The 17,081-nt window shown below is 39.1% G+C and overlaps 1 protein-coding gene across 1 annotated transcript in view; it reads left to right on the top strand.

Annotated features, from left to right (window-relative positions):
* Window positions 1-8,682: 8,682 nt before the first annotated feature.
* LOC114049453 (disrupted in schizophrenia 1 protein-like) overlaps window positions 8,683-17,081 on the top strand; it is a 508,708-nt gene continuing 500,309 nt past the window's right edge. The window contains exon 1 of the mRNA XM_027870705.1: window positions 8,683-8,793. Coding sequence (XP_027726506.1) covers window positions 8,694-8,793 — 100 coding nt within the window. The 5' untranslated portion in view covers window positions 8,683-8,693. The remainder of the gene's footprint in view (window positions 8,794-17,081) is intronic.

Below are 17,081 nucleotides of genomic sequence, written 5' to 3' on the forward strand. Positions count from 1 at the left end.
ATAATAACTATGTAAGATATAGATCACAGCTGGAGATGATACAATGCTGAGGCCACTGAGGAACTGATTTTCAAGGTATCAGGCCATCTAGTCTAATTGCCTCATTTTAGAATAAGGAAATTGATGCCCATAGGGGTTAAATGACTTGCCCAAGGTCAAACAGTAAATGAAAATCAGAGGCAAAGTTTGAAATAAGGTACTCTGACTGCAAAAGCCCAGGATCTTTTCACTGTGGTATGGAGAAGGTACCAAAAGTGAAAGGAAAAACACACACACAAAACACTGACATTATTATTAACCATAAAAAGGGGACTCAGGGAATATCAATAACTATGGACCCATATCTCCACTTTTCCATCTATGAAGAATTTTTATGAGGACAATTTTTAAAGAAATAGTTTTATTGATGTTTTATTTTTACATTACAAATAGCCTCATTGAAGCTTTCAATCTTTCTGAGGCTGACAAATTGTACACATTTAGAGTATATGAAATTAGATACAAAGTAGATTAAGATAATTTTGGGGGGCAGTGAGGAGAGATGCTAGCATCTGAGGGAATCAGGATAATCCTCATGTCAAAAGTGATGCTTAGGCTTAGCCTTGAAGGAAACTAGAGATTCTAATGTCAAAAGGGAGGTAGTAATACATTCCAAGCATGGAGGACAGTCAGTGTAGAGACAAGAGCTGTATATAATAAACAGTAAAAAGATCAGTTTGACTTTACTCTAGTGTGTGTGAATGGGTAGTAATGTATAATAAATCTGGAAAGGTAGATGTTAGCCAGGTAGTGAAGAGTTTAAAATATCAAGCAGAAGACTTTACATTTGATTTTAGAGGGTTTGAGCAAATGAGGAGCCACTGGGCAGCTAGCTGGCACAGCGAACAGAGCTCCGGGCCTGGAGTAAGGAGGATGAATCTCCTTGAGTTAAAATTTGTCTTCAGACACTTACTGGCTTTGTGACCCTGGACAAGTCATTTGACTTTATTTGCCTCAGTTTCCTCATCTGTAAAATGAGCTGGAGAGGGAAATGGCAAACCACTCCAGTATCTTTGCAAATAAAATCCCAAATGGGGTCATGAAGAGTCAGACACTACTGAAAGTGACTGAATAACCATCACAACAAAGGGAGTCGCTGGAATTTCTGAAGTAGAGGAGTCAAATGGTCAGATATGTGTTTTAGGAAAAATCATCCAGTAAATGTTTGGAGAATGGAGTGAAATGGGAAAGACTTCAAGCAGGGAAACCACTTAGGAGGCCATTTTAATAGTCCAGTTCATAAGGGCCTGAACTAGGGTGGTATCTGTGGGAGTAGTGAGAATGAGTGAGATATGAGAGGTGCTAAGGGTGTACAAATGATGAGATTTGGTAACTGACTGGATATTTGGGGTGAGATAGTTTAAGGAGTTAGTCATTATACCAAGGATGCAAAATTGAGTTACTGAGAAGATGTTTGGAAGAAGGGATGATTTGGGGGGTGGGGTGGGAAGACATTGAGCTATGTTTTGTACATGCTGAACTTTAGATGGTTATAGGGCATACACCAATACAGTCAATTGGGGAATCAAGATGAGATTGAGGAGAGAATCTATGCCAAGGAATCGACTCCTTCTTTATCAAGTCTTAGAGGATTCCTCTTTTCTTCAAAATGCAGCTCAAATACCATTTTCTACATGAAGTCTCTCCTAATCCCCCCAACTCTTAGTGCTTTACCTCCCTAAGCTACCTTGTGTTGTTTCCTCTGACAGAATGTAAGTTTCTGTATCTTCAGTTCCTGGCACAGTAGTGCATGCCACAGAGTAGGTACTCAATAAATGCTTTTTGATGGATTAAGCCAACTGTAGAGCCTCCTAAATAATACCTATAGGACTAAAAAAAAGTTCAGCCTTACACTTCCTTTCTTTATACTCTTTAAATTTTTTTCTTTTATAACATTTTTTATTCTCAATTACATGTAAAAGCAATTTGTAACATTTGTCTTTAAAAATTTTGTGTTCCAAATTCTCTCTTTTCCTCCCTCCTTCCTGAGACAGTAAGCAATTTGATATAGGTTATACATGGGCAATCATGCAAAACACATTTCCATATAAGTCATGTTGTGAAAGAAAACACAGACCAAGGAAAAAACACAAAAAATTAAAGAAAATTAAAAATAATATGCTTCAATCTGCATTCAAATACCATCAGTTCTTTCTCTGGAAGAGGATAGAATTTTTCATTAGAAGTCCTTTGGAATTGTCTTGGATCATTGTGTTGCTGAGAATAGCTAAGTCGTTCACAGTTGATCATTGTACAGTATTACTTTTACTGTGTACAATGTCCTCCTGGTCCTGCTTGCTTCACTCAGCATCAGTTCATGTAAGTCTTTCCAGGTTTTTCTAATCATCCTGCTCATCATTTCTTATAGCACAATAGCATTCCATCACAATCATATACCATAACTTGTTTATCCATTCCCTACTTGATGGGCATCTCCTCAATTTCCAATTCTTTGCTACTACAAATTCAAATGCTATAAATATTTTTTTGTACAAATAGGTCATTTTATCAGCCTTACTCTTGACACAGGAAAAAACAAATACATGAAGAATGTCTGTTGTCCAGGCTATGATATGCAGCAGGCTAGATAACCTATAGAGTTTGTCTATCAATATATGAATTTCTGACAGACACAGGAAACAGATAATGAACTGAGCCCAGAATTGAACAGAAGGAGGAGAGCAGGATGGATTGTCTTCAGGAAACTGGAAAGCTCTTTTAATGACTCAAAGCTCCTCCTTGAAACAAAGGCTTGTCTTTTAAAATACTAACATCCTGCTATATTACTGCAAGTGACGGAACAATACAGTGTCCAAAGAAGTGATACATGGGCAAGATATGTTGTGAGTGTGAGTAGGTTGTAACACACTACAAACAAGGAATTATGATTAATAAATATACAAGATATCATCAGAGATATATAACCCAAAAATTGTGCTAGTACATGGCAGGCACAAGTGATAGTTCATTAATAAGTCTTTATTGATTAATTGATTATGTTCCATTACTATCTTTGTGATATCAACAGATAGCTAGGAAGACCCTAGCTGGGTGTTCTGGGTAGACATTCTTAAGAGGCAGCTAGATGGCACAATGAATAGAGCACTGGACCTGGAGTCAGGCAGGCCTGAGTTCAAATATGGCTTCAGATACTAGTTTTCTGACCCTGGGCAAGTCACTTAACCTCTATTTGCCTCTATTTCCTCAACTATAAGGTGGGGATAATAACAACACCTACAGCACAGGGTTGTTGTGAGGAGCAAATGAAATAATATCTGTAAAGTGCTTAGTATAGCGCTTGGCACATAGCAGGTGCTATACTATATAAATGCTTATTCCTTTCCCTTCCTCTTTCCTCTTAAAGCCAGCTAGGTGTTATAGTAGATAGAATGCTCGTCCTGGAGTCAAAAAGGCCTGAGTTCAAATCCAGCCTCAGGTACTTACTAGTTGTATGACCCTGGACAAGACATTTAACCTTTCTTGTCCTTGGTTTCCTCAGTGTTAAAATGGAGATAATAACAGCACCTACCTCACAGGTTTGTTGTGAAGATCAAATGAAATGGTATTTGCAAAATTGAAAAAAAAAACACTTAGGAGACTGTAAACACTATATAAATGCTTATTCTCTTTCCCTTCCTGTGGTGAATGGGGCATATGGGGGAAATGTTAGGAAAGTAAAATTGGGGGTGAGTGAGGAGTCAAGGATAACACCTAGGTTTTGAGCCGAGGTGACTGGGAGGATGGTGGTACTTTGACAGTAACAGGAAAGTTAGAAAGAGCGGGTGGGGAAAGATAATGAGTTCAATTTAAGATGTCTACAGGACATCTAATTCTAGATATTTGTTAGGCAATTGGAGAAACTAGACTGGAGTTCAGGAGAGAAATTAGGGCTGGGCTGGACAAACAGATCCGAGCATCTTCAGCATACAGATGATGAATGAATCCTTGGGAGCTGAAGAGATTACCAAGTGAAATTGTATGAAGGGAGAATAGCCCTGGGGGAAATTCACTGTTAGTAGGCATGACCTGGTTGAAGATCAAGCAAAATACTTGGCACATAGTAAGCTCTTAATAAATGCTTATTCATTCATTCATTCATTCATTCATTCATTGGTAGGGGCTCAAGAGCTATGGTTTTGAATGAGTATTGCTCTACAAAGTGCCTCAGACCTGGGGTAGTTTTGGGGAGTCCATGATATGTGATTCTCAACACAACACATGAAGTGAGTATGTCCTACATTTTCTAGATGAGGAAACCTTGCTCAGATAGATGACATGATTTACCAATAGTTATGGAGCTGGTAAATCAGAGGTGGAAATAAAATCTGCCTCTGCTCATTCTCATTCCTCTTCAGGCTGTGCTCCAGATTTATTCTACTATCCTGAAGCCTCACCATATCCCTGAATTTTCACTTTAGCCTTGGAATTCACATATTGGAAGTACCTTCCACTCCTGTGGCCTCTCCCTCCTCTGATTGGATGGCTCCTCTCAGAACCTCTATTTAAGGAGGACACTCAGGCCACTGATGTCTGATTCCTCTCTAGGCTTCACTCAGGACTTCCTCTACCATGCCTCCCTCATGGGGTACCTTTCTCTTCTCCCAGCCCCTTTTCAGGTTCCTTTTATGTATTGTCTTCTCTCATTAGAATGTAAGCTCCTTGAAAGCACACACTGCCTTTCTTTCTACTTGTATTTATATTCTCAGCATTTAGCACAATGCTTGGCACATAGTAAGTACTTAATAAATGGTAGTTGATTGACTGATTCCAAATATAGTCTTTGTAGTATACCAAATCTATTCCCAAGAAAGGCAAACATGTCTTGATAAAATCATTCAGATATTATTTGATGTTGGATTCTATCAAAGTGATTGTTCTGATATTCTTCTCCATCCCTCTGGGGACATATTTGGAAGCTCTAGATGTCATATCCTAAATACTGCAGCTGGATGAATCTTTTTAAATCATGCCATGTTTCTAGACTATAGGGAACATGATATTTCTTTGTATTAATAGAGTGCCATGCACATACCCAGGAATGCTGATTTTGATCATGATTAATTTCCCTCTCTTACTCAAAAACCTCTAATGGCTAATTGATGACTGGAGGACAAAATTTCAGCTCCTGAACCTTTCCTACCTTTCCAACCTTATCTGCTATGATTATTCCATCTGGAACCTTGAAATCTAGCTAAACCTAGGTATCCACTGAATCTCCATTTTACCTCATTGATCCTTGTCTCAGAATGATGTTGTTAGGCCACTACCATTCTCCAACATGAGGAGAGGGGTAAATTGAAGGAAAGGAAGATCAGCTACCTTCTTATTGTTTGTCCCTCCTAGAATGCTTTTTCTCCTCCTCTCCATCTAGCTAAATCCTTCCCATTTCTCAAGATTTAGCTTATATCCTGTCCTCTTTGTGAAGTTCTTCCTGTACACAGTGGATTCTCTATCCCCTGAACTCTGCATACTTTTAAAATCCATGCCACTTTTTTGCCACATAATCACTTATAGCTTTGCTTTATTGTTTATTTTTCCCATGTCTAAGATCCTATTAACTTTTTTTTTTACTCCTCATATTGAACTTGTAGTGGTCTAAAACAGAGGTGTCAAAAACATGGCCCACAATATTCTTGAGTGCACTTAAGCCATGTAATTGGGAAATACTTAACAAAATAAATAAAAACATACCAAAACATAGATAATAATTACATTTTAAAACTAAGTCAATATGTAGTTGAGGCCATTCTTATGGATAGTTTAGTGGCCTTTGCTTCTTTCTGAGTTGGACACCATTGTTCTAAAACCTTAAAATCTTTTACATCATTAGAACCAATGTTTTCTATTTATCCTTGTTATGTTTTATTTGATTGGATTCAGCCCATTACTCTATCCTATTGAAACTTTTTGAATTTTTTTTTGTTTTTCAACATGTTAGCTGTTGCTTTCTTTTTATGTCATCTGCAAATTTTGCAAACATGTTATCTATGCCTTCATCCATGTTATTGATTAGAATGTTGAACAGCACAAAGCCAAGGACAGATCCCTTGGGGACTTCATTTGAGACCTCCTTCCAAGGTGGCACAGACATCCCCATCACTATTTTTGTCAACTAGGTCTGAAATCATCTAACTGCTTTATCACATGGTCCATATCTTTATGTACCCCACTGCCCGTACTCCCACTTAAGTGGTTGTTGAAGGAACAAAGAAACGACCCCTAGGATGACTATTCTGTTAAGGAGAGGTCAAAGACACCTGGAGTAGTGATGGACCCACCACAACAGCAGTAGGGAGTTGATAAGAATTCAGATGCCTGAATTTTGTTTACGTTACTTTCATTATGGGGCTGCTATTACCTATACTCCCATTTCTTCCACTCTACGTTGTACCTGTCTTGCCATTATCTTGCCACTGTTTCCTTCTCTCACCTGGAACAGCACCCTCCTTCGGAACAGAGACCAAGCCTCCTTTCCTTAGGTGATTTAACCCACTCAGCTTTGAAGCTCCATCTTGGGGTTCAGCTCTTGATTTGTGAGAAACTACAAAACTCACCTGATTACATCTTGCAGGCTCAAATTCATCCAAACTAGAACATTTGGAACATTTTGCCATTTCTTCTTCTGGGAATAGTGATCAAATAAGTACTGTCAGTGCTTCTGGGAAAGGACATGGCCATCACTACTCACATTCTTTTTCTTTTTTAAAAAAATATGTATATATATTTTTAGGCAATTGGGGTTAAATGACTTGCCTAGGGTCACACAGATGGTAAATGTCAAGTGTTTGGTCTGAGGTCGGATTTGAACTCAGGTCCTCCTGACTTCAGGGCCAGTGCTCTATCCACTGCACCACCTAGCTGTCCCCCAAAAATATTTTTTCATTTATTTCATTTCATATTTCCCAATTACAATAATTTTTTAACATTCATTTAAAAAATTTAGAGTTCCAAATCCTCTTCTTCCTTCTGGACCCTCCCTCACTCCCTGAGAAGGCAAGCAATATAGAAATAATTATACATGTGAAGTCATGCAAAACATATTTCTACGTTAGCCATGTTGCAAAAGAAAACACACACACAAACAGAAAAACGAAGTGAAAAAATATGCTTCAGTCTGCACTCAGAGTTCATCAGTTCTCTCTCTGGGGGTGGATAGCATTTTTTCATCATGGATCCTTTGGAAACCACTCATTATTTTTGTGATTTCTCAGACAAAAACTGTTTCTCTGGCTATGACTCTGCTATGTGTTGCTCCCCACTATTATAAATTAAGCTACTGGAGGGCAGAAACAGTCTTACTTTTCTATTTGAATCACCAGTACCTAGCACCTGAGGTCGGGGACTAGAACTGTAGTGAACTAGGAAGTGAGGAAGGTGAGGAAAGTCCCTCTACCAATGCAGGTCAACACCTCTTCGGCAACTTACTGCCCAAGTACTGAGAGATTGTGACTTGTTCGTGGTCACCCAGCTAGTATGTGTCAGAGTCAGAACTTGAATTTATCTTCCTGGCTTCTGGTCCAGGAATGCAACATTGTTAAGTCGTGTCGACTCGTTGTAGCCCCATTTGTGGTTTTCTTGGCAAAGATACTGCAGTGGTTTGACATTTCCTTCTCCAGCTGAATTTACAGATGAGGAAACCGAAGCAAACAGGGTTATGCGACTTGCCCAGGGTCACACAGCTAATAAGTGCCGGAGGTCGAATTTGAACTCAGGGAAATGAGTCTTCCTGACTCTGGGCCGGGCGCTCAATCACTGAACCACGTTCCGCTATTAGGCAATGCCTTTCTAACCGCTATGCCATCACTGGCACATTGAAGGTGCTTAATATAAAGTTTTTTCATTCAATTAGTCATTCTTTACCCCGAAATTTCCTACCACTCTACTCCACCTCACACATCTACGTTTTTTTTTTTTAAATTTTTTTTTTTTTTTTTGGCTAAGCAATGGGGTTAAATGACTTGCCCAGGGTCACACAGCTAGTAAGAGTTACGTGTCTGAGGCTGGAATTGAACTCAGGTCCTCCTGAATCCAGGGCCGGTGCTCTATTCACTGTGCCAACTAGCTGCATCCCCTTTTTTAACACCTACGTTTTTACCCTTCCCCAAATTTGTAAGCTGGGGGATTTCCTTTTATTGTCTATGCCATAGACATGCCATGTTCCTTAATCCTTAAATTCTATATCATAATTCCTTTATCCCTTATCCTTATCTTTTCTTCCTGGGTTCAAAGCGCAATGATTGAATGAAAGCAGAAACCAAACTTTCGGAAGCCCAGAAGGGAAGACTGTGGCCCCCAGAACCAGAGTTGGAGAAAACTCGAGAGGGGCTGGTGGGCGCCTAGAGAGCTCTGCAATTTCACGGAAATCACGGTCCTGGGAGAAGGAAGACGTCTCCTTGTTATCCCCCATCCCCTTCTTTTCACCACTCCCCATCCAGCTCTGGTTTCATGCTTCCTTGGCTGAAGGGCCAGGCCTGGGTCTTCCTAGGGGAGTAGATCGTGCAGACAGAGAGCCGGAGAAACGGAGGGAGAGAAGAGGAGGAGGAGTCCAGCCAGGCTGGAGCTCCCACCCTCCTCGCCCCCGCCTTCCCACTCCCCGAGCTCTGGCGGGGGTGGAGAGGAAGCAGCGGGGGTAGCAGACCTCGGAGGGAGGATCGATGCTGGGCAGGGGGCAGCGGGGTGCCCCGGCAGCCTGGGACAAGCGCCCAGAGCAACTGAGGGGCAGCGGCAGAAGCAACAGCGGGGGTCATAGCCCTGGTAAGAGACTTCCACAGCCACCCAGAACAGAGCTTCGAACAGGGTCCCTCCAGCTTCTCCCGTCCCTCTCCACTCCCCCGAACGGGCGCGGGGGGGGGGTCGGGGTAGAGACTTTCGCCACCCCTCTTCTGAGAGGGATTTGAGCGGAGTAGAGAACTGAAACTGGTTATTAGATTTTGGGCTGGGGTGTGTAGTAGAGGTTGACATCCAGGAAGTAGCAAAGATTAACAACCGCAATTCAAATCGCCCCATTACAGCGGGGAGAAACTGAGGCACAGAGCAGTTGAGGGCCGTGCCTAAAGACATACAGAGTCAAAACTGAGAGTGCCGTGGCTGTCTGTCTCCTGGTACAAAGCTCCTTTCCCTGACTAGTACGTGTTTATTTATTTATTTGGTTTAAGAACAAGAGAAGGAGGGAACTCTCTGTCTGTGATCTGGTAGGCTGTTTTGTAAATCAGCGTGGTTTGGGATCAGGGCTGGACCGAGTCCCTGCCCACAACGCTCATAGTCATTCGGGTGGGTGTGTAGCTTTTCGTGTTAACCGGGGCTTCGGGGTTTGTTTTCATTTCGATCAATTGCAGGAAACTGACTGGACAAGAGCCCTTCTCTGTGCATTGAACCTCCCCTCCCCACTTCCCTATGTCAGCGGCCCTTGTCTTGGGGGCAGGGCACCATGGATTTAGGAGTACTATAGTACTAGGAAGAGCTAGGAGATTCCCCAATTTCTGCCCGATCAGCAAAAAACAATTCTTAACTATCCTTCGATTTCTGGGGCCCCATCTCTACTGACTGATCATGAAGTCAGGCTAGGGAGATGAGGAGAATGGAAGAGGGAAGGCTTGAAAGGAGGGTGATGAGAAGATTGAGAAAATGTAGTCCTGGTACCGACCCCAGTCCTGGGCAACATAAACAATTTAACGCGGGGCCACATCTGATTTAACAGCACTACATACTGCATGCCAGGGTTCACTGAGGGAGTCCCCGACAGGTGGTAAGAATAATAATGTTAACAGAAATGGTGATACTACATTCATTAAGGTAGCCTATTAGTTCTGAAGAATTCAATTACCTCAGTTCAGTTCCTTCTGAAAGTGTCTGCAAAGGAATGAAAAACTTTCATATGATGTTAAAATGGTTATGGTTATACTATCCTGCAATAAATCCTCCATCTTCGACTCTTGGGAGTGTTTTCCCTGGCTGTTCTGCATGCCTGGAAGGCCTCCACTCATCTCCTCTGGCTTACCTGGTTTCTTTTAAGTCCCACCTTTTGCAAGAAGTCTCTTCCAGTCCTCAATCTTAGTGATTTCCTACTGAGACTATTCCAATTTATCGTATCATCTATCTATCTATCTATCTATCTATCTATCTATCTATCTATCTATCTATCTACCTATCTAATCTTGTTTGTACACTATTGTGTGCATGCTGTCTCACTCATTAGATTGTGAGCTCCTTGAGAACAGGGACTGATTTTTGCCTTTCTTTTTATCCCCAGAGCTTGGCATAGTGCCTGGAACATGGTAGGAGCTTAATAAAGGCTAGTTGACTGACATATGAAAAAAAATATAATGCAAGGCCAGTTCAACTTATTGAAAAGCCTAGATGACAGAATATTGGAAATAATCATTTTAAGGTTTGCAAAGCACTTTACATACATGTTCTCATTTGATTTCGCAACAATCCTGTGAGGGTGGTGCCATTATTATTCTCATTTTACAGATGAGGACCCTGAGATTCAGAGAAGTTAGCTGACTTGATAGGATTTGGATTCAGAACAGCTCACTTGTCCAATTATGCCTCTAAACTAAGGGATGCTTGAATATTAGGCATTATTCTTAGGCAAGTCTTAGTGATTAATATAGATTAGGGGTGGCAGGTCCCCCACCCCTGATACAGATTATACAAGGAAATGGCAGAAACTGTGCAACACATCACAGAAGGCTATAAAAACCTAGCACTTAGTGAATATTTAGAAACCAATAGGGCAGAAAGACATTACAGATATGACTGTGCTTGTCACAGAGAGGAAATGACAGTTCCTGTTTGGTTTGGAGAAGCAATTCTCAATAGAAAATTTAGAAATGAAAGAAGCAAGTTAGTTGTAATCTTGCAGGTTGTTTTCCCCCATTATGTTTGAAATGATTTGGTTGACTTTTTTTTGTTTGAAAAATAGATGAAATTTGAATGATCCGATCCAGAATTTTATTTTATGACTTTTTGGTCAAAAGCTTACAAGGCAGAAGATCTTTAAAATGTTATGAAGATCAAATTGGGACAAAGTTAGAATTTCTGAGTGTAAAAATCACTACCAATTCAGAGTTGCTTTCATGAAAGAAACATCAGACCATTATTTTTGTTGTGATTATAATCAGCCAGTTTGCATTCTGGTTCCTAGGCAAAACTTTGTGTGAGGGCCCTTTCCAGTACCCTGATCCCAGAAGTGGCCTCAGCTGACCCACAGTCAATGTGGCACAGTGAAACCATGCTAGATTTAGAGTTAGAGGAACTAAGTCACTTACTAGCTGTGTGATTTTGGGCAAGTGACCTGAACTCTCTGAGCCTCAGGTATCTCATGTGTAGCATGACTGGATTGGACTTGATCTCCAGGGTCTCCTCTAGCTCTAAATCTATGTTCCATGGGCCTTCCCTTCTTTCTTCTCCCCTTCCTATTACACATGATCTCCTTCCCCCAAATACAGACAGCAAAGAATATTTGAATAACAGTCCAAATAATAAATATTGCCTTCACAGAACTGACAAAGTGAATCTAGCCCATCTCTATCACAGGTGATAGGAACAATACTCTTCACAGTGGTATTATTACTGGTTATATAAATTAACTATTAAGAACCAGTTAACTAGTTAATATTAATACACTCATTAAGGCGAATGATCGATTATGCAACATCTCCTTAAAATGTGTATAAAGAAATATGATACTCAGACATTTACTAGCTGTGTGACCCTGGGCAAGTCACTTAACCCCATTTGTCTCAGTTCCTCATCTGTAAAATGAACTGGAGAAGGAAATGGCACACCCCTCCAGTATCTTTCCTAAGAAAACACCAAATGGGATCATGAAGGATCGGATACAACTGAAAAGACTGAACAACTACAACAATAAAAGAAACATGAAGCTTTCACATGATGCCAAAAATGTTATACTATTATGACCATGTTATGTGTACTATGCTTCGTACATACTGTATACAGTTATTCTGTGCTAAGGCAGACCTTCAATAATTTGGAATAATAAGGAATGGTAAATTTGATTTAGTGAAAATTTGAGTTGGGACCTTTTTGAATAATAGGTTCAGTACCTAATGGCTGTGTGACTTCAAAGGTTTATTATTTCCATTTTCTGTACTTCAATTTACTCATTTGTTAAATTAATATAATCTAAGTGCATTGGGCTATAACTAGGATTGAGACCCCAGGATACCGATTTGAAGGTTTTGTTTCTTCTTTCCTCTCTTCGACTGCTATCTCTGTGTATCAGGCCCAGCAGTCTCCTGGTGGGCTGTACCCCATGGGTGACCAGGATCCCTCATCTGGCCCACTACCTAAGGCTCCTTGCTGTGGTGTTCCTCTATTGGGAATTGCCTCCTTTCAATAAACCTCTGGGAGGGCTCAAATGGTTCTTTTGAGGGCATTGGCTGCTTCATCTCCTTTAGTGAATATATTTGCAGTTAGACTTTCCTCTATGCCAGTGATGTCAAACTCAAATAGAAACAGATCCATGTGGGCTGCATGTTGACTTAGAAAACCACAAATTAACATTATCTATCTTGTATTATAATTTTTATTTACTTTGTTAAACATTTCTCAACTATATTTTATGCTGATTTGGGTCACACTCAGGAGTTTTGCAGGTTGCCTGCTGCCCCTTGAGTTTGATGGTCTCTGATCTAGTCTACTTCCACCTGGTCTTCCTACCAGGTAAAAGAATTCCTATTCAGAGCTCTATATTATATTCCAACCTCACAGGATTATTGTGGGGAAAGCACTTTGCAAGCCTCAAAACACTATAGATATGGGAGGTATTATTATTCTTAGCTACTACTAGGCCAGAATCTCTTGCTAATGTAAGTCTTTATTTTCTTTCTTTTTTTTTTCTTCCTCTCTTTTTCTCTCTTTCACTTTCCTCAGGTTAACTATTTTTAGAACAATAATGTGGGTATAGTATATATATATAGTATGCATATTGTATGCTATATATATATATACATGTATAGTACGTGAATTTCAGCAAGGCATTTGACCAGTTTTTTTTCCACATACAAGTGTTTAGTGCAGTGCCTGTAGTAATCACATAGTAATCATTTAATAAACACTTTTCCCTTCATTCATCCTTGTGGATAGAATGGAGAGATGTGGGCTACAGAATTACTGTCAAACTCAAATAGAAATGGGGTCCACAGCTACATATTGACTTAGAAAACCACATATTGACCTTGTATATGTTCTATTGTGTTGTTATTTATTTTGTTAAACATTTCCCAATTACATTTTAATCTAGTTCTTTCTTGCTTTACTTGGTCAGGAATTTTGCTGCAACTGCTGACATTAACTTTGATACTCCTGGGAAAAAGGCTGGTATAGTTGAGGATTTGTAACTAACATGATTTTAGTCTGCTACATTAATCAAAACCATGTGTCCACAAAAATAGCAGTGATAGGGCTACAGTACCAGATTTTCTCAGGTCAAACCAAATGTTGATTCTTATATTCAGTTTGGGTCACCACATTTTAGAAAGAACATTAACATATTAGAACATATCCAGAGGAGGAGAAAAACAAACAAACAATTAATCAATACTCATTAAGTGCCTATTGAGTGCCAGGTACTATACTAGGTATTGGAGACAAATATAAAAGTCCCTATTCTTAAGGAGCTTATGTTCTACTAACAAGATAGTAAGGGGACTGTGAAATCTACCATTATAAGATCAGCTGAAGGGAAGGAGACTTTGGGATGCAGTATGAAGTCTTCTTTTTGAAAATTTAAAATTTAAAAATTCTCTGCTTCTCCCCTCCCTCTCCCCATCCATCAAGAAAGCAAGAACAAACAAAACCCATTACAAATGTGTATAGTCAAATAAAACAAGTTCCTGCATTAGTCATGTCCAAAAATATGCTTTAGTTTGTTCTCCGAGTGAGTCCATCACCTCTCTATCTGGAAGTAGATATCATGTTTTATCATGAGTCCTCTGGAATTGTGGTTGGTCATTGCGTTGATAAGAGTTTCTAATCTTTCAAAATTGTCTTTGCAGCATTGTTGTCGTTGTATAAATTGTTGTCTTAGTTCTGCTCACTTCATTTTGTATCAGTTCACGTAAATCTTCCCAAGTTTTTCCTAAAACCATCCCTTTATCATTGCTTAATAGCACAATAGCATCCTATTAGATACATATACCGTAACTTATTCAATCCAATTGATGGGCACCGCTTTCGTTTCCAGTTCTTTGCTGCCACAAAAAGAACTTCTATGACTATTTTTGTACACATAGGTCCCTTTCCTCTTTCTTTGATCTCACTGGGGGCATAGACCTAGTATTGGTATCACTAGGTCAAAGGATATTCATAGTTTAATAGATTTTTTGGTATATTTTCAAATTGCTTTCCAGAATGGCTGAGCCAATTCACAGCTCTACCAACAGTGTGTTAATGTTATTTTCCCTTTTTGTCAACTTTGCCAATCTGATAGATATGAGGTGTTACCTCAGACATATTATAATTTGTATTTCTTTAATTATTAGGGATTGTGAACATTATTTTGGTATATTTATAGATTTCTTCTTCTGAAAACTGCCTATTTATAGCCTTGGACCATTTGTCAATTGGGGAATAGTTCTAAATTCTTCATGAAAACTTTTTTTTAAACAGTGGAAGGATTACCATGTGAAAGAGAGATTAAACTCATTTAGCTGGGCTCCATATGGTACAATTAGAAGTAATGAATAGACATTTCAGAGAGGAGAATGTTATATGTCAAGTCAGAGTAAGGCTGGTCTGGTGGTTCCAATTCAGTATGAAAACTAAATGAGATACTTATAGATCATTTAACAACTAATAAAAGGAAGTTTACTTAGTAATATCATACAATTACTAAATATATTATAATATATTATTGGATACTCAGGATACTAGGATAATAGAATACTATTACTAGTATATTATAGGATACTCAGCAAGGATATAGTATTGATTCAATTAGGCATAGCTTTTCTGCCTCTGTATACTTGCCATGGAGCCACATTAGTAAGAAGAGTTTGTGAAGCTTGAGTTCTTGACATTTTTTGTGCTGGTTTTTTTTACGTAGTCCACTAGAAAACTTTATAAATGGTTAAAGCCTTGGACCAATTAAGTCTTAAGGATCAATCATATTTCACTGTCTTTTAAGAAAAAGCTAGCCTAGTGTACAGGGGGTAGGGCTTTAAGAAAAGTTAGTCCAGTCTATGTGACAGGGACTTTAAGAAACATTATTCCTGCTGCAGAGAGTTTTTGCTTAGTAGAAGGAAAATCTCCTGAACAATTAGATGTATCTGAAAGTAGGAAAGACTCCCTTAAAGGGCTACTGGATTTCCCATCATTGGGGATTTTCAAGTGGAGGCCAGATGACCATTGGTAAATGTTCTAGGAGTATTCTTGTTCAAGAATAAACTAGATAATCTCTTAGGTCTCTTCCAATTTTAGGATTAGTTATTGAGAGTTAGAATGATCAAATCACAGAACTTAGAACAAAAAGAGATCTCCAGAGATCAACTGGTCTAGTTCCTCACTCTTAGGCATTGGTAAGCTATCATTACCCCATTTTGCAGATGAGATGACTAAAGCTAATAGAGGTTAAATAACTTCTTCAAGTTCACAGATCTCATTAGCGGGATGGATGAAGGAGCACTCAAGTCTCCTGACTCCTATGCCAGTGCTCAAATGAAACAGAACAAGTTGCTTTGGAGTTAGAGGAGTTGGGTTTAAATCTCAGCTCTGCTACTGTAAGGATAAGTGAGTGATAAGTGGTAATATAGCAAAGTTTTAGGGAGTAGTCTTCTATAATTCCTTAGCTCCTGCCAAGAACAAGTGCATATAATGGAACAGAACCTAAACAGATTGTTCTGCCAATGCTAAGCCAATGTTATTGATGCACCTAGGTCATGATAAACTAACCAATGAAGAAATAGTGGGATGATAGTTCTGAGAAATAAATAGTTGTATTGAAGTAAGTTCTAGAAAATAGTTACATTGAAATAAGCTCTGATAAATAGTTTAAATATTGTAATATTTAAATAAATATTTAAAACATTAATTTTAATGAATCATAACAATAATTTAAACTATTAACATTAAACTTTAAATAAATAGCTACAAATATTATGTTACAAATATTCTACATGAATTATTTTTAGATACCCTTAGAAGTTATTGTTCTTTTATCTATATAGAAAGAATGTTGTGGATTTCTCTTGCAGAGAAATATGTACATCCCTATCAAAACTTATCTGTCCTGTGTCTGATTTCATTAAACTTTTGCCCTGTGTCAGGTGATGCTAGGTGCTGTTTAGTTACCTAAATTGACTACTTAACCCATGAGTGGGTTCTGCTGGCTACTAGCCTGATCTTAATCAACAATGAAGACTAGGCACTAAACAGTCCCATGCTTAACTCAGTAGTTATGTTCTACTCAACATCAGAGGGGTCTTGGCAGGGTGGGGAGGGGGGATACCAAGCTCTCTAAGGTTCTCAGATAGCTGACAACCTCTATTCTCCAGCTTCCATTTTTTGCAGAGATAGTGCTTGTATCACTAATTTAGATTTGTGGGCTTTATGGCTCAGACTAGGAAAATCCTCCCTTTCCCTCTTATGCTGCATTTCAATGAGCCCCAATAATATGAGCATGGCATATGAGGCAGCTAGATGGTTAAGTGGATAGACTACTGGACCTACAGTCAGGAAGACCTGAGTTCATATGGCCTCAAACACCTAGTAGTTGTGTGACCTTGGGCAAGTCACTTAACCTCTGATTGCCTTAATCCATTGGAGAAGGAAATGGCAAACCACTCCAGTATCTTTGTCAAGAAAACCTCATGGACAATATGGTCCATGGAGTTATGAAGAATTGGACATAACTGAACAACAAGAATAACAAATGATGAAACTGTACAAGCATAATTGACTCTAGTTTTTACTCATTACCAATAAAAAAGTATTAACACCAAACATGTGTGTATCTTTGTATGTATGTATGTATGTATATCTATTGTGCCAAACTTAGGGTGCTAAAATAAGTC

This window comes from Vombatus ursinus, unplaced genomic scaffold (genome assembly GCF_900497805.2).
Source record: "Vombatus ursinus unplaced genomic scaffold, bare-nosed wombat genome assembly UNPS02014798.1, whole genome shotgun sequence".
Lineage (NCBI taxonomy): Eukaryota > Metazoa > Chordata > Mammalia > Diprotodontia > Vombatidae > Vombatus > Vombatus ursinus.